Source organism: Dipodomys merriami, unplaced genomic scaffold (assembly GCF_024711535.1).
Source record: "Dipodomys merriami isolate MVZ:Mamm:240054 unplaced genomic scaffold, mDipMer1.0.p SCAF_4, whole genome shotgun sequence".
NCBI lineage: Eukaryota > Metazoa > Chordata > Mammalia > Rodentia > Heteromyidae > Dipodomys > Dipodomys merriami.
This window is the reverse complement of record NW_027205603.1, coordinates 60,390,013-60,415,132: the sequence shown is the minus strand read 5'-3', so window position 1 is coordinate 60,415,132 and position 25,120 is coordinate 60,390,013. Positions and strand designations below refer to the sequence as shown.

Sequence of the window (25,120 nt, the reverse complement as noted above, 5' to 3'; positions counted from 1 at the left end):
ATCCGGTCGTGGGGCCTGAACTCTGGGCCTGGGCGCTGTCCCTCAGCTCTTCAGCTCAAGGCTAGTGCTCTACCACTTGAGCCACAGCGCCACTTCCGGCTTTTTTCTTTTTGCTTATGTGGTGCTAAGGAATCAAACCCAGGGCCTCATGCATGCAAGGCAAGCGCTCTACCACTGAGCCACCTTCCCAGCCCCACCTTATGAACTTTAAAACTACTAGTTGCAAAAGAATTAACAGGCAGGGGACTAAAACTGCCCAAGGAATTAAGCCACAAATGTCGATTCTTCCTGCCTTGGGGTCTTCAATTCATGCTCATGGTCTCACTTCTAAGGAATTCTTTCTTTTAACAGAGCCTAAATAGCAAGTCCATAATGGAACTGGTTATTATGGAAAGGAACTATAGAACAGATAAGTACACCAGGCATTCCAGCCTCACATTCTGATGATGTAAGACAGAGTAGGGTAACCAGAGCCCAACAGCATCAAACAATTGTCCGAGACTCCAGAGGTGAAAAAACTGTGTTGGGCTAGGTGTCTGGCTTGGGACTCAACCATGAACAGTTTCCTCGTGTTCTTGATCTTTTTTCTTTTTTCCTTCACAGTGCCAGGAATCAAACACAGGGCATGGAGCATGTTGTGTAAGTATTTTACCACTGAGTAACACCCAAGACCTTTCCAAGTCTTCAAAGACAACAAGCTGACAACTTTCATGCCTGTTTTTCCCCCTTCATGTCTTTCTTCCAATTCTTATTGTTAGAATACTTTCAATGGCAGTGAATAAAATATAATTAAAAGGGTCTCTTGAGAGATCCCCAAACTTCTTGCATGAAGTCTACATTGGAGGAAGAAGAAAAATACAATTCAATATAACAAATGCAGGGGTCAGAGAGGTTAGTCTAGGCCATTATCATACTCACATAGAGTCACTGGCACAGATTTAAAAGGGACCCCAAATGTTGGCCAATATCCCATTATTTTACAGATCCAGAAATGTTAAGGGTTTGTCCTAGTTAAAATTTATGAAATTAAAACTCACATCTCCCAGTTCTCCAACTGACCATCTTTCCATTATACCATGCTGCTTCCCAGAAATTAATTGCAACTGTAAAATACTTAAAATATAATGACTCCATGATAATACTGTATATGCAATTCTGGATTTGTTTATACTAAAGATGTAAGAGGAAAAGAATTTAAGCCCTCAAAAATTTCAAGCAACAGTTTTTATTTATTGTGGATTGACACCAGATCATGCTACTGAAAAATAAAAATAATACAATGGTTCATTATGGATTTTCCTGTTTCACAATTTATTGCCTTGATATGGCCACTCTATCTCGAGGATCACAGAGCTACTCATTTAAATGGCTGTGCTAACAGGAGTAAATAGGGGAAGCTGAATGCATAGGTGAACTGAAAGGTTTTGCTATCCATAGGTGGTTAAAAAATAAGCTTCAGTTTATCTTGAAACAATTTTCTTGGTCAGAGATATAACCAGAAAATGTAGCCTCCTAATGCTAACCTTCGACGTGGCAGACAATATTCTTTTGTGTATTTGAGGGCTGGCCATCAAAGAAGTTCTTTGTTTCAGTTCCTTCCTTCCACTTCCTTCAGAGGCTTACCTGGGATAGTACGCTGTGTAGTTCATGAAGAGCTGAGTGCCTGCTGGGTAGTAGGCTGTGGAGGGCTGTAGCGCTCGTGGACTCAAAAGCACAGAGGGTTGATAAATGGCAGCTTCTGTAGGAATCACTGCTGCTGGAGCTGGGAATGTGTAGGAGGGAGGAGACAGGCCTAAACAAGCAAAGAGAGAGCCTTTAGACATGTTCCTAACAGACACAACAGTCATAAAGGCACTCTTCTAGCTATACATTTTGAAGGAAAAGACCATTACTTTTTCCTACTATTCCATGCAACATAGCTACCTTTTATTACAGCATGAAATGGAAAAGATTAAAAATATTTCACTCTAGCATACTCTGCGCCACAGTGAACTGACCCAAAGGGAATAGACCAAGTTTGTTCATTAAAGGAAATTCATTACATGGCCTTTGAAACTAATCTACATCTTCAAAGCTGTTGAAGAAAATAAAAGTCTAAGCCAGACAAAGTGCCCAGTGGCTTATGCCTATAACCCTATTTGGAAGCTGAGATTGGAAAGATTGCACTTCTAGACCAATCCTGACAAAAAGTTTGCAAGAACACTAATAAGCCATTAGGCTGGACATGGTAACATACACCTGTCATTCCAGCTACACAGAAGCCTTAAACAAGGTAGACTATAGTTCTGGGTCAGCCTAGGCAGGAAAATCCATCTCAACTTGAGAAACTAAGCATGGTAGAAAGAGCCTATCCTCACAGCTTTGGCAGGATTATAGTCCATGAATGTACTTGGGAAAGAAGGGAGATGCTACCTCAAAAGTAAGCATTGCGAACAAAGACTAAAGGGGTAATCCTGCAGTAGAATGCCTGCCTAGCAACTGTGAGGCCCTGAGATTAAACTCCAGTATCAAAAGGGGAAAAAAATCCAACATGGGAAATAGACCTGGAGATCCACATGCCCAGGTCTTCCCTAAGAGTTAGCTGATAAAAAAGCTGACTCAGAACAAATAGAAGAGAGCCCACAGATGGAAGGCACAGTTAAGTTGTGGAGTGCATATTTACAACATGTGAGGACCCAAGTTCCATCTCCAGCACCATTGGCAGGGGTGGGCTAGGGGGATCTCTTTGCTTTCTGAATCTTCCCTATTCAGAAAATCTAAAGTTAGAGACATTGCTGGTGACTAGCTTTTACATGTTGGATGAACACACCCAGCCAGACTATGTGTACTGAAAAGAGGAAACTGAGTTGACTGAATCTGAGATTAAGTTTTGCATATGGAACCACAAGATTAGATTACTCAACCAGCAAAGGCTCATGGGAAACTTGCAAACAAAAAAAAATTTCCAAGATAACTTCCCATTCTCATTTTGTTCTTATGGGTATTCTCCACATCTATGGAGATGAGCAATTAGTCAGTGGAATATGGGGATACAGAACAAAGGACAATACTGATTTCATATTTAATTGTAGGCACCTCTTCCATTGTCTTTCCCTCTGCCTGCCATGGTTCTGAGGACTGAACTTTGGTTCTTAACTATACTAGACAAATGGTCAACTATTAAGCTATATTCCCAAGTCCTTGATTTTTCTTGAGGGTCTTGCTGTATAGTCTCAAAACTTAAATTGTCCTGTTTCAGCCTCCCAAATATTGGGATCACAGGAATGTATGATCCCATGCCTGGCTGTGGTACCTCTTTTATATTCATTTAAAAAAAATTGTGCTAACCAGGTGCTGTTAGCTCACACCTATAATCCTAGCTACTCAGGAGGCTGAGACCTGAGGATCATGGTTCAAAGCCAGCCAGGAGACTTATCAGTAAAAAGCTGAAAATTGACCTACTGCTTAAGTGGTAGAGTTCAAGCCTTGAGCGGAAAGAGCTCAGGCACAGACCCAGGCCTTGAGTTCAAACCCCAGAACTGGAACACACAAAAATAATTGTGCTAAACACAGTTTGTGTTTGTGTATGTGTGTGTGTGCATATGCAATTTTTATTGTTATTAGGGAGTGTACAAAGGAGTTACAATTCCACAAGTAGATAATTTACACAATTCTTTTCGGACAATGTTATCCCTTCCTTCACTTTCCCTGATACTTATAGTTTGAAATATGATTGCTATTTTTAAGGAACCCCATAGAAAATAATACAAACTGAAGTATCATAGAAAATTATATTAACTATGCACATATTCTGATTTTACATCTAGTGAAGCAATTCATTATAGACAATGTGGAACAACATTAAGAAAACATATAGAAGTGGCACTGAGGCTTAAAGAACTAGAGTGCTATCCTTGAGCAAAAGAGCTCAGGGACAGTTCCCAGGCCCCGAGTTTAAACCCCATTACCAAAAAAAGGAAGAAGAGGAAAAGAAAGGAAAGGAAAGGAAAAAAGAAAAAGAAAGAAAGAAGAAAGAAAGAGGGGGGAGGGAGGGAAGGTAGGAGGGAGGGAGAAGGAAATGAAGGGAAGGGAGGGAGGGTGGAAAGGAAGGAAGACATAACAGGTATGTCTGTTCTACTTCAAAAAAGAAAAATAGAATGGTAGGCCAGGCGTCGGTGGCTCACGCCTGTAATCCTAGCTACTCAGGAGGCTGAGATCTGAGGATTTCAGTTCAAAGCCTACCCCAGGCAGGAAAAACCATGAGACTCCTATCTCCAATAAACCACTAGAAAACCTGAAGTGGCGCTGTAGCTCAAGTGGTAGAGTGCTAACTTTGAGTTGAAGAGCTGAGGGACAGCGCCCAAGCCCAGAATTCAAGCCCCATGACCGGCAAAAAAAAAAAAAAGGAAAGAAAAATAGAATGGTAGAAATTCTTTTTTTTTTTTTTTGGTTGGTTTTGGGGCTTGAACTCTGGGCCTGGGCACGGTCCCTCAGCTCTTCAGCTCAAGGGAGCACTCTACCACTTGAGCAACAGCGCCACTCCCAAATGGTAGAAATTCTTAACTAAAGAGATGCTCTTGCTAAAGACTTATGTGTTTCTTAAATGAAAGTACTTCTATTTTTATATTCCTAAAAATCAAGTTGACCATAAAATGTACTTCGTTAACTTCAAAACTTTATACTCATTCACATATCATTAAATGACATTAAAATGATGAAATTTAAAAATCAAGACTTTGACAGCATCTTTGCCAAATGAAATTTTCAAAAAAGATCTCTCAGTGGAGAGTATTAACCAATGTAAATGTTAAAAACTTTAACTATGTTAACAATCACTATTTTTGTATTTGCCGTGTAATTAGGCAGTGACTTAAAAGTATACTGACAGGAAAAAAGTTCAGCAGAACAAGTTCAATATTAGCAGATATACATGATTTTCTTTCTCTCTCTGTCTCTCTCTATTTGCTGTACAATCCTGGGGCTTGAGCTCAGGGCCTGGGTGATGACCTTTAGCTTTTTCTCTCAAGGTTCTACCACTTGAACCACACTCTACATCCAGCTAACTGGAGATAAAAGTCTCATATACTGTCCTGTCTAGAATGGCTTCAAACCACAATCCTCAGATCTCAGTCTCCTGAGGAGCTAGGAAATAAGACACTGGTGCTAGGCAGATTGGTCATTCATAAAGAAATAAACTTCAATGAAGAGAAATGGAAAAACTGTGGTTAAAATTCCGGTATTTCTCTATATATCACCTTTATAATAACAATTAAAAATTTTTAAAGCTACAAAGCATGGTAAATATGAATATAACCAGGGTTTGTATTCAAAACATAAAAAATACTGTATTTTTGGAAAATATTAAAAGATACAAAAATTCTTTGTGCTGGAGGCCTGGCTCCAACAATAGAGTACCTGACTGGCAAATATAAAGTCTTGAATTCAAACCTCAGTACAACTCTACATATATATGGAAAAAGAGAGAGAAAGAGACAGAGAGAAAGACATTAGATACCTATAAATTATATACATATATGCATTCATATGGATAACTGCCTTCATGAACTATAATGCAGGTATACATTTACTTATATACCTTTAAATGGTATGTTATACACACATATCTGTACACATGTGTGTATACATATGTCTACTTATATATTCATGCATATAAAATATTCTTTTGTGAAATGTGTATTGAAATTTTTTCCTTAGGCAAAAGGGAGGGAAAAAAAATAAAGCCTGCAATAAGCAGTTTTCCTTCAGGAGGAGAAAAAAGTAAAAGGATATCACAACATAGAAACCTGGGTCATACCTGAAAAGGAACTTAGTTGTTTTGTTTTTCTGTGTGTATGCATGTATGCAGGTACTAGTGCTTGAACTCAGGGCCTTGTGATGTCTCTTGGCTTTGTTGCTAAAAGCTGTCATTCTATCACTTAATTTTACCTCCATTTCTAACTTTTGCAGGTTAGTTGCAGATAAGAATCTCATGGAGTTTGTTGCCTGGGTGGCTTTGAACCTTGATCCTCAGATCTCAGCACACTGATTAGCTAAAATTACAGGCATGAGCCATTGTGCCCAGCTTCAGAACTTGGTCTATTTCATATAGATTGTCACTAAACAATACTGTAACAACTTCTACATTCTCAGTCATTTATGCATAGAAAACATACAAGTAAGATTACGTCAGGATATTTTCTTAAACCTAGTTACAAACTTTCAAAACTTTATGCTCATTCACAATTAACTCTTAAAATATTCACCAACAGCAAGCAGCAGGTAAGTGGAATATTAGCACTGAAGAACTCCAAAGGGAGAAAAGGACTAAGCCCCACTGAATGTTCTACAAGTAATATTTTATAAAATTGACTAACTGGCATGGATCCCTTTTTACTATAAAGTAAAACTAACCTTCTACATCTATACTCTTTTTGGGAATGAAGCATATGTTTGAACTTTATTCCAAATAATATGTTCTTTAAACATATCCAACATGCATAACAAGGTTATTGTCTTACATAAAGGTGAAAACTTCATTTAAAACAACAAAAAAGCCTCCAGCTTTAACATTAGATTCTCAAACATTCCTTAAGTCACTAACTAGGACTTGCCCTCTACAAATATAAATACGGGGCTTATTCCTCCCGGAACAGGATTTCAGATGGCTTGCACCCAGATGCCAACGAGCAAGAGCATGGTTTGGAATTAAGCACTGATCCTGCGACCCAATGGAAACTTTGGCTCAATTGTTTACGCATTTATGTATTTTTACTAACTCACTCATTCTAGACATCCTGGCAAGCAATAGAAATGCTCTCCAGGTTGTCCTCACAAAACACAATTGATATTCAAAAAATGAAAAGCGGGTGTCAATCATTCTTCATAAAGCTTAATGCATTTAAGAGGGGGACAGGGAAAGCATCCAATTATCTGTTTATTTTCCCTTTAAATGCAAATTAAAAAATCTACAAAGCCAGGTTGCCTCCCAGAGTCAGTGCTTATCTGGAACACACTAAGCTTCAGAAACCACGTGCTTATCACTGGAAAAGCAAGAATAAAATTTGAAAGGAGGTATTTGGAGCATCTCTAATTATGGGTGTCCACAACCAAGGTCTTAAATGATTACCAGATACTACTGATTTCAGATGGGAAAGCCTTATATAACCACCTTGCCTGCCTCAGATAGAACCAGGGACACAGAAAGTTATGAAAGCAGCTTAAGCACCTACCAGCATACAGCGTAGAATAGCGCCAAGACCCAAGAAAAACTTACATGGTAACTTACATGGCGGTGGGGATAAGCCATTTCGATTTAAAGTGCCCCCCATTAACACAAAGTTCATCTCCTCAGCTGAACACTGAAAGACTTCAACATATCTGTCCTTCATGGTTTTTTTATGACACTTTTGCGCAGCCATAAATGCTCTGTCCGCAGACTTCATCTGGATAAAGGCATCTCCTGATGGGCGGCCCTGAGGGTGTAGGGGAAGAATAAAAACAAAAGGAGACTGTCTCCTTCAACAAGGAAATGAATGGTTGCTTACAAAACATGCAAAGTGACAATCACCCATAGTACAGACATATTTAGCCACAAAATCTGGGTGACAGTGTGAGTGGATGAAATCTGATGTGTGTTTTATCCCCTAATGGACCACAAAACCGTGAAGGAACAGTTTTGAGAGCTCATAGCTGAAAGTGATCCTTCTTGGTTTCTGTTAAATTAGTATCCGATTTACAAGGTTTTGAAAAGGTCTCCTTGTGACTGCCAACTTCAAAATACAAGATTGCATACTGGATTCTCCCCCCTCTTCCCCGTCTGAAAAATCCGATTAAGTCTCATTTGATTGGGAAAAGCTAGAAACAGAACCAGTCTTAAAGCTTTACATATCCTCCTACAGGAAACAGGACAAGCCAGAATTGTCTTTTGGCTCTCAGTGCTCATCTATCACTGACCCGCCAAGTCCCTTTTGCTTTGCTTCCAATGTTGGAATGTAGCTTAAGGGCCCAGTGTTGGGTAATGACCCACCAGTCTTATTTGGGAGCTACAGAGTAGTTTGCTAAATATCCCTATTTATAAACAACTTACAGATTTCTGTTACAAAAACTTGGAATACTTTTGCTTTATCATGAACATTTTTGTGTGGCAGAAACAGACCAAACTGGTTTATAGTTCTGCTTTCTTTTTTTTTGTCGGTCATGGGGCTTGAACTTGGCCTGAGCACTGTCCCTCAGCTCTTCAGCTCAAGGTTAGCGCTCTACCACTTAAGCTACAGTGACACTTCCTGCTTTCTTTTTTTATAGTTCCGTCTAAATGTTTCCTAGGAAGTACTTGATCCAATTACCATGCAAGTTACCATAAGAGTTGCCATACCAAGGAAATTAGCAACAAACACAGTCCAAGATAGAAACCTAACATCTTCAGCGTAACTAAGAGTTTGTCCATCATTTTTAAATGATTAGCATTTTCAAATGGTCAAATGACAGGTGAATCTGTCCACTGTTGTTAATCAAAGAGGAATGACCTCTAATGTATTAGAAACATGACTCAAAAAGAAGTAGTTCACTGGTGATGCCCGATTGTGGAGACAGGTATTCAAAAGGACTTTAACCAGTGAAGCATGCTAAGAGAGATGTGAGGTAAGAAGGTGTGCAGCTTAAAATGAATGTAAGAGTTAGAATGAGTATGTGCTGGTGTAGAAACTAACCAAGGGCTGAGGAAGGTTTCCGATTCCTTGTGCAAAATGGTATGTGCCTCCCAGTGAGACAAGATTATACCTATGAAAGTGACCAGACCTCCAAGTGAAAGAAAAAGTAGGAGATAACAGGAAAAAATTTTAGTTTTTCCATTATAAGACCATATTCCACTTATAATGCTCAAAAATTTGTTTTCCAAAACAATACAATTTTACCTTCTATCAATTAGAACTGCTTGGCTTATGAGTATTCATAGTTTTCCTGTTTAAGCTAGCACAAAGCACTGACAGCCTATATTTTTAAATTTCCTTTAACCCACAAGTTGCATCATAGGAAGAAATAGCTTACATTGACACACTGAAAGAATTCAAACAGATATTGACAGAGGACTCAACAATTCATTTCTTTCTTTTCTTTTCTTGCCAGTTATGGGGCTTGAACTCAGGGCTTGGGCACTGTCCCTGAGCTCTTTCACTCAAGACTAGCACTCTACCACTTTGAGCTACAGTGCCACTTCTGGATTTTCCTTTTATGTGGTACTGAGGAATTGAACGCAGGGCTTCATGCATCCTAGGCAAGCACTCTACCACTAAGCCATATTCCCATTCCCAACAATTCATTTCTTAATATAGCTGTGTGTCTGTAAGCTCCACACACTGTTAATAGAGGGCATAGATACAAATCAGCAATAATTTGACATTTTATTTATTTATTTATTTATTTTTGGTCTGGTCGTGGGGCCTGAACTCTGGGCCTGGGCGCTGTCCCTCCGCTCTTCAGCTCAAGGCTAGTAACTCTACCACTTTGAGCCACAGCGCCACTTCCGGCTTTTTGCTTATGTGGTACTGAGGAATCGAACCCAGGGCCTCGTGCATGCAAGGCAAGCACTCTACCACTGAGCCACCTTCTCAGCCCAATTTTACATTTTATTGACTAGAATTTCATGTCTAACATATTAACAAAAAATTGGGAAATGTCATTGTATAAGAACCTGTGGATACAAAACACACAGGAATACAGCCATGTTCACTTGTAAACAGATTTGTCTGTGACCACTGACATGAAAACAACAGAGATGCAGAGTTCAGTGGCTGCAACAAGTGTTATATGCACTGCTGTTATATTTAGTTCTTATCTGAGACTACTGATAAATAGTAGATTTATGTGATGAGAAAAATCAAAGCTGAATTTCAATTATCATGTCAATTATCATAGTAATAGTATCCTTTTCTGGAGTATACTCTAAAGACTTCTTATATGCATGTATATGTGTATATGCATATACATATATTTTAAAGGTAAACACAGTAAGTATATTTGTTTGTTTGTTTTGGGTCCGGTCGTGGGGCCTGAACTCTGGGCCTGGGCACTGTCCCTCAGCTCTTTAGCTCAAGGCTAGCGCTCTACCACTTGAGCCATAGCGCCACTTCCGGCTTTTTTCTTTTTGCTTATGTGGTGTTGGGGAATCGAACCCAGGGCCTCAGTCATGCAAGGCAAGCGCTCTACCACTGAGCCACCTTCCCAGCCCCACACAGTATATTTGAAAGTGAAAAGAAAACTACAAAAGTAGAGAAACCCTCCAAGTGGAGGGGGGGGGGCCCTATTATAGTTGTTTTTCCCCTCAAATTAACAAATATTCTTTTAATAAAAGAAAGCATTTTTTCACTGGAAACAAGCAGGTCAGCTACCCAACTTTTTTTACCTGATGATTCAATACCATGTGAACCCCATGGGTACGAATATCTGTAGAAAACTCCCCCAGGAACTCCAGGATGTCCTCTATTGTGGCCGCATAGGGAAGACCTCGAAGGCGTATACAGTCTCTAATGTTGGTAGGGTGCACAAATTGCTGAGGTAGTACTGGAATGATGGGAGGTGTTGGAAGTGGGATGAGAGGGGCAGAGGAGAATCGATTCAGCACCTATATGCAAAGCAAAACACAAGAGATTTAGTCTGCGGCCGAGCAATGGATTCACCTGAGAGCTGGTTAGAAATGCAGAGTCCAGAGGCTGGTTGCAGCTGAGTGACACAAAGCTTATGCTTAACACATACAGAAAAATGTATATAAACTTAATATATACAGAGTACACACTTAATATGTGCAGAGAGCACATGCTTAATATGTATAATGCCAGAAGCTGAAACCCTAGTACAAAAACCAAGAGAAATGCTGTCTCTGCTCTACTCTAGAAATTTTTAGCAGGGTCCTTGAGTGAGTTAAGTGCATTCAAGTTTCAGAAGTACTGATGGAGACATCTGGGCAATTCAGCTGAGAGACTGTGGTACCTACTTCTGCCCAATATATAAGAAGACATGTCAGAATCTAAGGTTGTGTCAACATGGACAAGCACAACAATTATGACAAGTATCTTAAAAAAGTCTGCTGTTTGGTAGCTACTCAGGAGGCTGAAATCTGAGGATCACAGTTCAAAGCCAGCCCAGGCAGGAAAGTCCGTGAGACTCTTATGTGGCTTAGTGGTAGAGTGCTTGCCTAGCATGCATGAAGCCCTTGGGTTCGATTCCTCAGTACCACATAAACAGAAAAAGCCAGACGTGGTGCTATGGCTCAAATGGTAGAGTGCTAGACTAGACTTGAGCAAAAAGAAGCTCAGGGACAGTGCCCAGACCCTAAGTTCATCAAGCCCTAGGACTGGCAAAAAGAAAAAAAAAAAAAATGTTGTTTCTGTTCACGCATACTGCTAAGAGGGCACTTTCATGAATGAACTAGTTTTCATTTCACTGAGTACAAAGCATTCCCCTTAATATTATCCTTACATTTTACCTCCAACTCAAGAAAATAAAGAGACTAACCTTGTCAAGGACCACATGCCAAATAATAGTTTTGAAAGATATTAAAACATAAGGCCACACAGACACAAGCACAAGACAGAATAGCTACATGATGAGAAACTTTTTTTTTCTCTCTCAGTTATGGGCTTGAACTAAGGGCCTGGGACCTGTCCCTGAGATTTTTTGCCAAGGCTAGCACTCAACCACTTTGAACCACAGCTCCACTTCTAGTTTTCAAGTGGATTTTTAGGAGATAACTTTTTATGAGAGAAAGAGTTTCACAGACTTTCCTACTGGGCTGGCGTTGAACTACAATCCTTAGATCTCAGCCTCCTGAATAGATAGGATTATAGATGTGAGCAACACAAGAAACCAAAAACCTCTTTTTTTTTGTTTTTTTCCAATCCTGGGGCTTGAACTTAGAGCTTTGGCACTGTCCCTGAGCTTTTGCTCAAGGCTAGTACTTTACCACTTAAGCCACAGTGCCACTTCCAGTTTTTTATGTGGTACTGAGGAATGGAACTAAGGGCTTTATGCATACTAGGCAAGTACTCTACCCAGCCCTGGACACAAACTTTTAAAAAGTTAGTAATCATAAAGATAAATAATAACTGATTTTCTATATGACAAGAAACAGCTAAGCATATTTGATGTCAGTATAACATGTGGAGGAGATGGGGACAAACAAGTCATTTAAGGATTCAGGTGGACCTGTTGCAACAATGAGAAGTACAAAATGTCATGTCAAAACCAGCTTTACAATGTCGGTGTGTGGGGGGAGGGGGGTATAATTGGGTGGGGGGAGGGGGGAGGCGGGGAAGGGAGGTGAAGGGTAAACAAAGGAGGAGGCTGCAATGCTTGGTAAGAAATGTATGCATTATCCTGCCCATGTAATTGTAGCCCCTCTGTACAGTATGTTCTCAAATAAAATAAAATTAAATTAAAAAAAAAAAAAAAAAGAAACAGCTAAGCATTTTATAATACCTGCCAAATACCAAAAAAAAAAAAAAAAAAATCAAAAATTGATGGTAAGCTTTACTAGTATGCTTGTGCAGGAATATCTTTTCTTTGTAGAAGAAAAGCAAACAACCCCAATGCACAATAATACAAGAATGTATAAATCAAATATGTACCTCAATGACATTCATTTGAAGATGAAAAATTTTCAACACAAGCAAGCTTTCAAGATATGACCTACAAATATTAGACAAGAATACACACAAACTATTTCTTGTGCATGCACAGGTAAGGCTTCTTTTTGGTCACAGAATGAGACTATTTCATGCACCAATACTTACTACATTCTCCAAGTTTTTAGACTGAATAATGTATGGTAAAGAACAGAAGTTAATACTCATTACATGTGGCAATACCTCATCATTTTTTCCCATGACATTGTGATTTTCATTTAAGAAGTACTTATTAAGTAAACAAAATACCACAACTTAATCTAAAACAATTAAAATGAAATTGATGTGAAGGTTCCCATCTACTCTTAAAAACCAACCTGCTGAACTTCAGCTGCGGTGCTCCTGAAAAGCTCAATGTATCTTTTACCCAACAAGTCCTTGTGCTTCCTCAATGCATTCTGCGCATATTCCTCACAGGCAAAGAGCACAAAAGCATCGCCTGTTGGCCTACCATCTGGGTAGGTGACAAAAAGGATGCCTTCCTTTCCTCCAGTGATGGGGCAATGCTGACCGAAGAAGGCCACCACTTCCTCAGCTGTGGCTGTGAAGGGGAGCCCTCTCATCCGGACAATGACTTGATTTTCCTTGGAGAGAAACTGGGCAACCTCATTGGATGTTCCTAGGAAAACAATTATTAGCGAAAGCAGGGGGAAATATAGTCAAGACAACAATTTTGTCAAATATATAATATAAAATGTCAGGCAACGTTTTGAATTAAAAATAACTACACTCAGCCGGGCGCTGGTGGCTCACGCCTCTAATTCTAGCTACTCAGGAGGCTGAGATCTGAGGATCGCAGTTCAAAGCCAGCCTGGGCAGGAAAGACTGTGAGACTCCTATCTCCAATAAACCACTAGAAAACCAGAAGTAGCACTGTAGCTCAAGTGGTAAAGGGCTCGCCTTGAGCTGAAGAGCTAAGGGACAGTGCCCAGGCCCAGAATTCAAGCCCCATGACTGACCAAAAACAAACAAACAAACTACACTCCTACTGAATTTATACTAGCTTAGGAATCAGAATTTTATTTTCCCTCAAATTTTGAAACTCTTCCCCTAGCATTTTCATAAAATGCCCATTAACTTAGGAAGCTGACAAGATAAAATAGTATAAAAATTATCTATATTTCAGGCAGGGAATATGGTTCAGTGGTAGAGTGCTTGCCTAGCATGCATGAAGGCCTGGATTCGATTCCTCAGTACCATATAAACAGAAAAATCCGAAAGTGGCAATGTGGCTCAAGTGGTAGAAAACTAACGTTGAGCAGAGGGCTTAGGGATAGAGTCCAGGCCCTGAGTTCAAACCCCAGGACTGGAAAGGAAAATTATCTATATTTTTCAGGGATGTATGAAGTCATCATAGTAGTCACAGGTCCTGGGTAGGGTTGAGCTAAGTAGTACCATGTGTGATGAGCTTGCACAAAGCCTTGCATCCAATTCTCAACAACCACAACAGAAGTAACAAGTAGCATAGGCCCTTGGGCCACAAGGCCTGAGCCTAATTTTGGCAATTCTATTTGCTAGGTTATGACATTTGTAAAGTTTAGTTTCTGTGCCTTAGTTTCCTCATCTATAAAACTGCCTTCTTTATAAACTACAAGAAAGAAATAGGTTGATACATTTAGGAATTTGAGTATGTTATTTCCCTTTATGTTAAAAAGTTTACACATTCAAGGAAAGATCACAGTGTAGTTACATACTTTGGGAGTAGGAGTTTATGATCATAGTACATTAGATATGAAAATACAATGAAATCATTATTTTCTATAATTTGCATATGCTAATAAAATACAAAAATAATAAAAACTTCAAATAAATTATATGTGTGTGTGTGTGTATATATATATATCCCCCCCCCCCACCCAGTCCTGGGGCTGGAACTCAGGGCCTGGGTTCTGTCCCTAAAACTCTCTATTCTCAAGACTAGCACTCTACCACTTGAGCCACAGTGCTACTTCTGGCTTTCTGGTGGTTTAGTTGAAGATAAAAGTCTCACACAATTTCCTCCTAGGGCTGGCTTTGAACTGGGATTTTCATATCTCAGCCTCCTGAATAGCTCAGATAACAGGTATTAGCCACCAATGCCTGGTTTTTATTAGTGACTGCATATGAACCTTTCACCTTGTGCATCTTTACTTTTGATGGCTATTTAACTACAGAAAGTTAGCTTATGCCTTAGGGCAAATGTTACAGTACATTAAACTCATTGATACCATTAGTAATTTCTTATTATCTTAAATAGAAAAAAAAATGTTTTCATGTTTCCTTGGGAAATTTAAAAAAAAATCCATAATGTTGCACATCTATTTAGTATATACGTAAGGTTTTTAAGTTCTTTTTTTTTTTTTTTTAGCTAAAACCATGTATTATAAAGGGCACTTACCACCAGCAATTTTAAGAAAATCTTCACCTGTGGCTTTGTAAACCTAAGAGAAAAAGAGAAGTGAAATCATGGTTTTGTAAGCCCTCCACCATTCAACAAGTGAAGTGTCGGGCGGCATGAGGACATACCTCAATGTACCGGGTCCCCATGTGATGTTTGTGCCTCTGCAGTGCTAGGTCTCTGTGCTCCTCACTCACAAACCTAACCAGAGCTTCTCCATTCCTTCGACCCTGAGCATTTAGACAAAGTGCTGCACCTCCCCTTTGAAAAAAATAAAACAGATGGCTGCTAGAAAACAACACAGTGAGGAGAAAAATGATAGTAAACCCTAAATTCCTTCAAAATAGAGTAAAACACAAATCAAAGAAAACCAACTTAGCAATATTCAGTCCTTTGAAGAATCTTGCAATATCTTGATCTGAAGACTGCCAGGGTAAACCTCGTGCCCTGACTACAGTGTTATCATCAATAAGTTCCATCTTGCTGCTGTGGATAAGCAAAATATGAGGTTGCAGTATTAGTGTTTGTAAGTCTGACATTTACTACTCCACCCCCTTCAAGGCAATTTGTCTAATTTCAGGTCTCTTTTATCTGGAGTTCAGATAAACTAGCAATACTGACTTCCTTTGTAACCTTGGAAACTGTTTGGGTAGAAAGTATTCTTTAGTGAGGTCACCTAAATCTGGCTGCATATGTAGGTCCAATATAGCCAATTCACCCAGGAAACCATCTATTAGCTAAAGAACTACTTGTTTGCCATAAACTCAAAAGCTCCCAGGATCAATTCATAGGAAGCAAAGATCTCCCAATCTCCTCATGGCCTGATCAAAAACCAAAAAGGACAGATTAAAATCTGTTCTCAGTATACAGTATGCAGGGGTTAAATCCCATTTGGCAGCAGAACTAGTGATTAACTCATTTCAGGAATATGTCTATGAAGTCAGAAGTCTGCCATTAAGATGTTTCCCTTTCAAACCAGAGAGCCATCATAGGGTGTTTATGGAAACACTTTAGAGTCCTCACACCTTAATGAGTCATTTGCAAATCACCTATTACGCATTTTGATACCTTTTGATGTTCTTTCCTCATATTCATATTTTCAGTAATCCTACATGTTTCTAATGAGTTACTTTCTCCACAACTGAATAGGCTTCAAAGTCTATGGGCAAAGCTATGACAACTTTCTATTCATAAATTTCATATACTGTAGTGATTGGCAAATATAACAGATATCACCATTTCATACTCTTTGCTGGTTATTTCCTTTGGTTTAATGTAGAAGCTGACAGGAGTGGTGGGTCAAGTTGCAGAGCACTTACCTAAGCAAGTACCAGTCTTTGAGTCTAAATCTCAGTATAATCTATCAATCAATCAATCAAACTTTTAAGAAAATGAAGAATATGATGAACATACCTAACTTATCTCACCCAAAACCATAAACTTTTAAAACCTATGATTTTTTTTCCTTGGAAATTTTCCAATTGGGTAGACTTGAAGAGATTAAAATAACAATCAGAAATATAAACACAAGATCCAAAAGTGTATCTTGTGAGTGACTGAAGAGGCCACACTTCATATTTTTAATGCCAACATACAGGCTTTCTTTAAGTAATAGCTGACCTAACAAAAGAAACCATAGCACAAACATTTAGTAAAGTTACTAAAATACAACAGGGGCTAAATGTTGCAAAATGAGTAAGCACAATTTTTTTTTGTTAGTACTTTGGACTTAATGTAGGATGCTGCACTTGCTAGGCAAGCACTTTTGCCACTAAGCTGTATCCCAGCTCAAGAACAATTTTTTAACTCAAAAGAAGCCAGGCGCTGGTGACTCACGCCTATAATCTTAGCTACTCAGAAGGCTGAGATCTGAGGATCTCAGTTCAAAGCCAGCTCAGGCAGGAAAGTCTGTGAGACTCTTACCTCCAATTACTCACCAGAAAACTGGAGTGGTGCTACAGCTCTAAGTGGTAAAGTGCTAGCCTTGACAGGGACAGCGCCTAGGCCCTGAATTCAAGCCCCATGACTGACAAAACACAAAACTCAAAACAGAACAAACCCTCAAATGAATACTATTCAACTTCTTACCAAGTGCCACTTTCAAATTTGTAGTTTACTCTCTCTGGATCTGAAAACCTGTGATCTAAAAATGGGAAGAACATAGAAGTCATTATTTTAACTACTTGAGAGTAAAGTTGTAGGAAGAAATTCAAATAATAGTCAATAGTGGGATCAGTTACCAGAACTAAATTATAATAGTAATACTCACTATAAGGCTCTGAAATCATTGCTAAAATTATATTTCCCATATCTTCAACTTGAGAGGCTCCATATCGGGAGACTGAACTATTCTTCTCAAAGTTTAAACCTTTGAAATTAAGTTAAGGAAACATTTTGGAAAGGTAAAATAAGGATACTGATAGCCCTAAATTTGGCTCACACAGAGCCAAGAGTCCAGAGCTGCTTCTCGTCAGTCAAATTCACCTGTACTCCATGAAGACTCTGATTACCTATTTGAATCAAATGCCCAAGTCAGTCCAATCCTGTCCTTCTAGCCAACAAGATTTTTTTTTTTTTTTTTTTGGTCCGGTCGTAGGGCCTGAACTCTGGGCCTGGGTGCTGTCCCTCAGCTCTTCAGCTCAAGGCTAGCACTCTACCACTTGAGCCACAGCGCCACTTCTGGCTTTTTTCTTTTTGCTTATGTGGTGCTGAGGAATTGAACCCAGGGCCTCATGCATGCAAGGCAAGCGCTCTACCACTGAGCCACCTTCCCAGCCCAGCCAACAAGATTTTTTTTTAAGTCCTATTTAGGTAATAACAAATGGCAGGTCTAACAATTAACCCACACAGAGAATGTGTGTATGCAGTCAGAATTCTACATTTCAAACTATCAAGAAAGCAAAGAATCTTTCAATGTATTCATCTTTACTGCATAAATAAGACAATTACTATGTAACTTAAAGGTAATGACACTCAAGACCGCAAGACATTAAATGACAAATTTTGTCCTAATATCTGAAATGAATATTTTACATTATTGATGACCTACTTCTTTTACTCAAACTTCCCTTCCAAAATACTTTCATATCTCTGTTCTTTCAATATAGCAAATGCTAGTCCTTGAAGAGTAAATTTTAGAAACAATTCAAGGACACAGTAGTCACACATGCCTGCACATGTGCATATATATATGCATATATATACATACATATATACACACACAGCCTAAGTTATCTGGGAATCCTCTAGTCTCATTCTCTAAAGTGCTGGAAATATATTCATGTGTCACTATGTCCAACTAAAATAAGGTCATGTCAATATATATACACTGGGAAACATATGGCTCAAATTGAAATTGAGGGTAAAACCAGAATAGGTGTTTATTATTTACACTCCAAAATAAGTATGTATCTTCATCAACATATTTACCTTATGAAACTAGCAGTTATTACATCTTTCATTTCACTACTATAGTCATTTATATCATATAAGTTTTATGGTGAAATATAATGTATACCAATTTTAAAATGAAATATAATAGTACACACCTGTAATCTCAGTACTAGGAAGGCTGAGGATTATGAGTTTGAGGTCAGATTGTAATAATGTTATCATACCAGAACATTCACCAAGTAACTTCATCACAGGGCATCTAGTTAAGATACATCTAATCTCATAAATGGTAAAAGATATCTAACTTTCTTACTTTTGCTAACCATATTGCACCAGAACCGCCACATAGTACCAAAAAGCCTTCCCTAACTGCTCTAGGCTACACCATCGATTTAAGAGCCCATCAAATATAATCTTGCCAATAAATGACTTTTCTTCTGCATAGTACACTTCCTATGTGCTGATATCTAGTCTGTATGCAGCCAACAGTAACTTCTAAGACTATATTGACATAAATAGGTCCATTCATTAAATGCCACTTCATACCAATCACCATGCTTTCCTTCCAATTTCTACAATAGCTTCCCAAGTAGGTAAGAGTAAGCACGATGGAGAAAGCAGAATTTTAAAATGTTCCCCAATTCACTTAGTCACCCAGCTGGCAGGCAATGGAACTTGAATTACAATTAAACTCTTATTTGATTATGTATACACATTTCCCTACACAAAGGTTAAGAAACTTGTTTTGAGAAGTACTAAGGTGCTTTTTAAAAAAAAATTTTATGGTTATTAGAAAGGTGATGTACAGAGGGGTTAAAGGTACATAAGTGAAGAGTATATTTCTTTTTGGACAATGTCACTCCTTCCTGAAGGGCTTTTCTAATGCACAGATAAAACCCAAGTGAGAAAAACAGAGATCCAAAGTTAAAGTGTAAAGTCTCCTATCTGTGAAGTTTATTTGTAGCTAAAGAATCGTTTTACTAAAGCCTCCTTTTAAATTAAGAATATGGTTTTGGCATTTGGCCAACTGGGTTCTACATGACACGTACCAACATGTTTTCCTTTGCGCATCACACAGGGAGGATCAGCAACTCTAAGCTGCTAACAACTTTGAAAAGTCACCAGACCTCCTGTGTGCCCAAACCGCCTTTTACACTTACACTTTTACACACACACACACACACACACACACACACACACACACACACATACACACACACACTCGTCCTTTCTCACACTTTTTCAATACATAATCTTTACCTGAACTAAACACAAAAAATAAAAGTTGTTCTGTGGAACTGTTTTAGTATCAATCCCTATCAAGGGATCGTTACATTTAGAATTACTGGCTTCACGCCTGATCTTGAGAGAAGGAAAGATGAGTCTGGGCCTCCTAATTTATGGCTCGTCATGCAACTTACTCATTCTGCCCTTGAGGCAGCTACAACAGCACAAACAGGCTCAGCCAGCTTTACAAATGAGAAATGCCAGGAGGGACTGAGGAAGGGTACAGCCCAGCAGGGTGGGAAAAAACATTTCAGGCCATCACTGAGCAAAGCTCTACATTTATACAAAGATTAGAGAAGTGAAGACTGTGTCTCTCAACAGGGGGAAGTTTACCTTAGCATCATCTTTGGTGAAACAGACTAAGAACTAACCCATGCTTTCATTAGCTACTGGTATAATTCACAGAGAAACTACAAAGTTCATTAATATTGTTTAGATATTGAAAAAGTTCCTCCTTGACTGACAGAAAATGAACACATTTAGTTTCAGGACACCTAGTTTTCACTCATAAGTAGCATCTTGTTCACATTGTTTTTACTTTGTATCCAAGAGAATCACACCTATAAAATAACAAATTGTAGTAGCTGTTCAACAAGCAAGTTTAAACTCTCACAAGTACATCTCACAAAACTCTACCTCAAGGTTACACTTACATGTTAGGGACCCTGTAGAAAATAACTTTGTAACATCCTCTTTTACTGTTTTCTTTTTTTATTTTCAGCGTATCATAACTATAGAGGTTGTCAGGCATACTTAAATGCCCATGGTAATGAACAAAAAATAACAAACCTGTAAACCATTGCAAAGAAAAAGCAACATAGTACTCCAAGTATACAGTACTCTAAGAACTGAGTTCCATACAAGTACATGAAGCAAAAAGGAAGAAGAAAGCAATAAATTATTCTTTTTTGTTTGCTTTTATTTTTTAGTTGGTTATGGAGCTTGAATTCTGGGTCTGGGCGCTGTCCTTGAGCTCTTCAGCTCAAGGTGAGTGCTCTACCACTTGAACCACAGTACCACTTCCAGTATTCTGGTGTTATTTGGAGATAAGTCTTACAGACTTTCCTGCCTAGGCTTTTAACCATGATCCTCAGATCTCAGCCTCCTGAGTAACTAGGAATACAGGCATGAGCCACCTGCTCCCGGCTTTGATTATTCTTAAAAGAGTTGTATAAGTTAAAAAAAATTTTTTTTCAACAAGGTCTGGTTTTTTTGGTAATGGTGAATTCCTTTTTGTTTTTGATGCCAGAGATCTAACATGCACTTTACCACTATCTGTGGCCCTGAGTTTCACACACAGCCAATCTGCTTTACTTTAAACTGAGCTTTGAAAGAAGCAATCAAGAATGTCACCATGAAAATGTACCAGCAGGAGGGAAGGCAACAAACCTTTTATACCAGCAATAAAATGCTAGGCAAAGGATGTAAAACCTTAGTTTTAACGCTACTTCTCAGTTCTACCTTTCCAAAAGAAAAAACTAAAATCCTTACCTAACAAAGACTGTAGGAGGTATTATTGTAATGAAGGGACAAGTGAACAAAATTTCAAACAAACTTGATGAGTGAATTATACCCTAGAAGAAATCAGACGTAGTAGTAGAAGTTAACCAGCGAATGAGATCAAAGACTTTATTTCATAAAAATACATTTAGACTAGGGATGCCCTTTAATCTGAGAGTTTGAGGGGCTTAATATGCACAAGGCCATAGACTGGATACTCAGCCCTGAAAACAAAATAAACAACAAAAATGACATTTAGGGCATGGGAGCACATGCCTGTAAATCCCAGCTACACATCAGGTATGGCTCCAATATCACAAGTTCCAGCCCAGCCTGAAAATCATAATGGGAACTTGTCTTGAAAAAGATATTTACTTGAGATAAATAAATTAGAAACAAGGAGACTCCATGAGAATAAAACAAGTGTTCTATCACACACAAAATCATCCTACAGTAGTCAAGCTCAAAAAAAGCAACACATATTCTTGAAAACCAAAACATATTCTTTCATAATTAAAATAAACCATATGAAATCAACCTAACTCTGAGGGATGGCAAAGAATATACAGTATTTCAAGTCACTTAACTTATTACCGACCACAAGCCAATGTATTTGCCAACTTGGTTTACAACATGCCAATGTGATACCAAAGATAATTCCTTCCCCTCTAGCTAACAAGGTCAACTACTAGCACAGCTTGACTGTACACTTAGGGATATTCTAAATCCTTTTCATATGAAGAGGTATCAAGGAAGTTTCAATGCTTCCCTCCACAGAATTACAATGGCCCTGTTCAATTAATCATAAATACCTAAGGGTAGAATGAGCCAAATTCACTATGTGTGTATGTACATACACATATACATGCATATACACCCGTGCATGCACACATATTTTAGGAGGAAGGGAAATAGAACTGGTGTTACAAATCAGGGTTTGGTGATTGCTAGACAATCACTCTATCTAAGCCTTGCCTCTAGCACATACACTATTTTACAAATAGAAAAGCCAAATTAACATTGCAGTTTACTGTACTAACTTGCTTTGAACACCGCCTACGAAGTCTCACAAGAGGCTGACCGAGTGTAAAACAGTTTAAACAAAGTTTGAAATTAACATGGAAGTCCTTTTCAAAGTCACTGACAGCCTCTGATAACCTAGTGAAGTCCCCAGATCACAGTCTCCAGGAGGGTCGGTGGACCACACACAGTCTAAAGGATTACTCACACAAGTCCTTACAACAACCTTTCCCATTTCAATATGGGGAAACAGGCTGACAGTATAACTGATTTGTCCCTGGTAATTGTGACCCTAGAACTCATTTAATTACAATGCTATTAAGACCACTCCCTGTATTTTAATTTTCATTTTTAAAAAAATTTTCAATTTTTTTGCTGGTTTTGAACTCAGGGCCAGACACTGTCCCTGAGATTTTGTGTTTGAGGTTAGCATTCTACCCCTTCTACCACTTCTGGCTTTTTTGGTCATTAATTGGGATAACAGTCTTATAGACTTTTCTGCCCAGGCTCACTTTGAACGATGATCATCAGATCTTACCTCCCAAGTAGCTAGGAGGACAGGCATGAGCCACCAGCACCCAGCTTTAGTTTTTTTTTTTTTTGTCAGTTGTAGGGCTTGAACTCTGGGCCTGGGTGCTGTCCCTGTGCTCTTCAGCTCAAGGCGAGGGCTCTACCGCTTGAGCCACAACACCACTTCCTTTATTTTTTATCTAAGAGAAAAAACAGGCCAATGTCACTATGTCAGAGTACTTGAAAGTACAAACAAATCCGAACCCTTTATGCTCACCAAGAAGTGGCATACACATAGCCTTACTAACTCCTGGATGAGTTAATTATTTTTATCCTGCTACTAGAAAGCTGTACTGAGAAATTTAATTCACTAATCATGTCAAATAGCACAAAGATGCAATGACCAACAATCAAACAGAAATTCATAAATTTACCTTTGCATTACTGTAAAATGGTTAATGACTATATGTTTAGAAAACCAGGATTATCTAAATTAAAAAACAACAACTATCTTTTAAGAAGAAATGACTTGCTAAGTAGATGAACAAATGTCCTTAAGTAATATCATCCAATTATAGTGGAGAAAAAAAACATATATTTTTGAAAAAGAATTTCATTTACATAAATATTCCATAACCAAATTAAGGAAACTACTGTAAATGTCACCAAGAAACTTAAGATCATTTGTTCCTTTAAAAAGAAAACCGCCGATGGGATGGGAAGGTAGTAGCGCTCAGTGGTAGCGCGCTAGCCTTGCATGCCTGAAGCCCTGGGTTCGATTCCTCAGCACCACGTAAGCAAAAAGAAAAAAGCCGGAAGTGGTAGAGCGCTATCCTTGAGCTGAAGAGCTGAGGGACAGCGCCCAGGCCCAGAGTTCAGGCCCCATGACCGGACCCCCCCCCAAAAAAAAAAAAAAAAAGAAAATGGCCGGATGTCAGTGACTCATGCCTGTAATCCTAGCTACTCAGGAGGCCAAGATCTGAGGATCACTGTTCAAAGCCAGCCCAGGCAGACTCTTATCTCCAATAAACCACTAGAAAACCAAAAGTGGAGCTGTGGCTCAAGTGGTAGAGTGCTCACCTTGAGCTGAAGAGCTGAGGGACAGCACCCAAGCCCAGAGTTCAAGCCCCACAACCGACCAAAAAAAAAAAAAAAGAAAACCAAAACCGGGTGCCGTGGCTCATGTCTGTAATATTAGCTGCTAGATAGAGATCTCAAGAGGCTGAGATCTCTATCTACAATGAACCACCAGAAAACCAAAAGAAGAGTTGTGGCTCAAATTGGTAGAGTGCTAGCCTTGAGCAAAAGAACTCGGCAACAGCACCCAGGCCCTAAATTTAAACCCATAACTGACAGAGAAAGAGAGAGAGACAGACAGACATGGAAGCTAGGTACCAATAGTTCATGCCTGTAATCCTACCTACTCAGGAGGCTGAAATCTGAGATAGGATCATGGTTCAATAGATTTTTATATTTTTAGTTACCTTTAATATTTTCCAAAGAATCTTAACTACAATTTTTCCATTTGTCTTTCTTGTAGAAGTTTATTTCTTTAAGACTGAATAATATTTCAGGCACTGGTGGCTCAAGCCTGTAATCATAACTAGAGGAGGCTGAGGACTGAGGATCATACCAGCTGGGGCAGGAAAATCCATGAGACTCTTCATTGCCAATTAGCACTCAAAAAGACCAAAGTGGAGTTGTGGCTCAGTGGTAGAGCACTAGCCTTGAGCAAAAACACTCAGGAATAGCACCCAGGCCAAAAAGAAAAAAAAAAAAAATCACAGAACACTGCTGTGCCCCTCATTACACCATCTTGCCTGATTACACAAAAGTCTTACAAAATGCAATGGTACAGTTCATCTGCTAGATAAGGTCTTCTTAGCTTTGATTGCATAATGCTAAAGCAAGCAACACACGTGCAAATGGAGTAACTAAGAAGGCTAATAACACCAGAAATAGCTTTCTGACCAAATACAAGACAAGAGGGAAAGAAATGTTAAGAGCCAGAAACCCTTAAGCCTTTTCTTTCATCAAAGTGCTCTTACTTCTTTATTTACATAGCACATTATAGTTCACAAAGCTTATATTTGGGAGTAACCAAGGCAAAGTGAGACTTAGGTATAACTCCCAGAGTAGCAAGGACTTCTCAAGCTTTTATTAGGTGACCCTAGAGAGCTTAATCTTTAGTCTCCTTTTCCACTACACAATGACTGATTTGGGGCTGAGGATGTAGCTCAGTGACAGAATGCTTGCAAAGAAAATGACAACATTCTCATTTTATCCATTAACATATTGGAATACTGTATATTCATGTTTGTTTGTTTGTTTTTTGTCAGTCATGGGGCTTGAACTCTGGGCCTGGGCGCTGTCCCTCAGC

At 38.9% G+C, this 25,120-nt stretch overlaps 1 protein-coding gene across 3 annotated transcripts in view; it reads right to left on the bottom strand.

Moving 5' to 3' along the window:
- The window catches only part of Esrp1 (epithelial splicing regulatory protein 1), a 69,139-nt gene that overhangs the window by 29,949 nt on the left and 14,070 nt on the right, over positions 1-25,120 (bottom strand). For 2 of the 3 annotated variants that reach the window (XM_069991084.1, XM_069991082.1), the window contains exons 5-13: positions 17,300-17,398; positions 17,119-17,173; positions 15,406-15,516; positions 15,159-15,291; positions 15,031-15,073; positions 12,971-13,272; positions 10,376-10,594; positions 7,253-7,451; positions 1,624-1,792 (exon numbers count right to left, since the gene is read on the bottom strand). In XM_069991084.1, coding sequence (XP_069847185.1) covers positions 1,624-1,792; positions 7,253-7,451; positions 10,376-10,594; positions 12,971-13,272; positions 15,031-15,073; positions 15,159-15,291; positions 15,406-15,516; positions 17,119-17,173; positions 17,300-17,398 — 1,330 coding nt within the window. The remainder of the gene's footprint in view (positions 1-1,623; positions 1,793-7,252; positions 7,452-10,375; positions 10,595-12,970; positions 13,273-15,030; positions 15,074-15,158; positions 15,292-15,405; positions 15,517-17,118; positions 17,174-17,299; positions 17,399-25,120) is intronic. The other variant, XM_069991083.1, reaches the window with a different exon arrangement.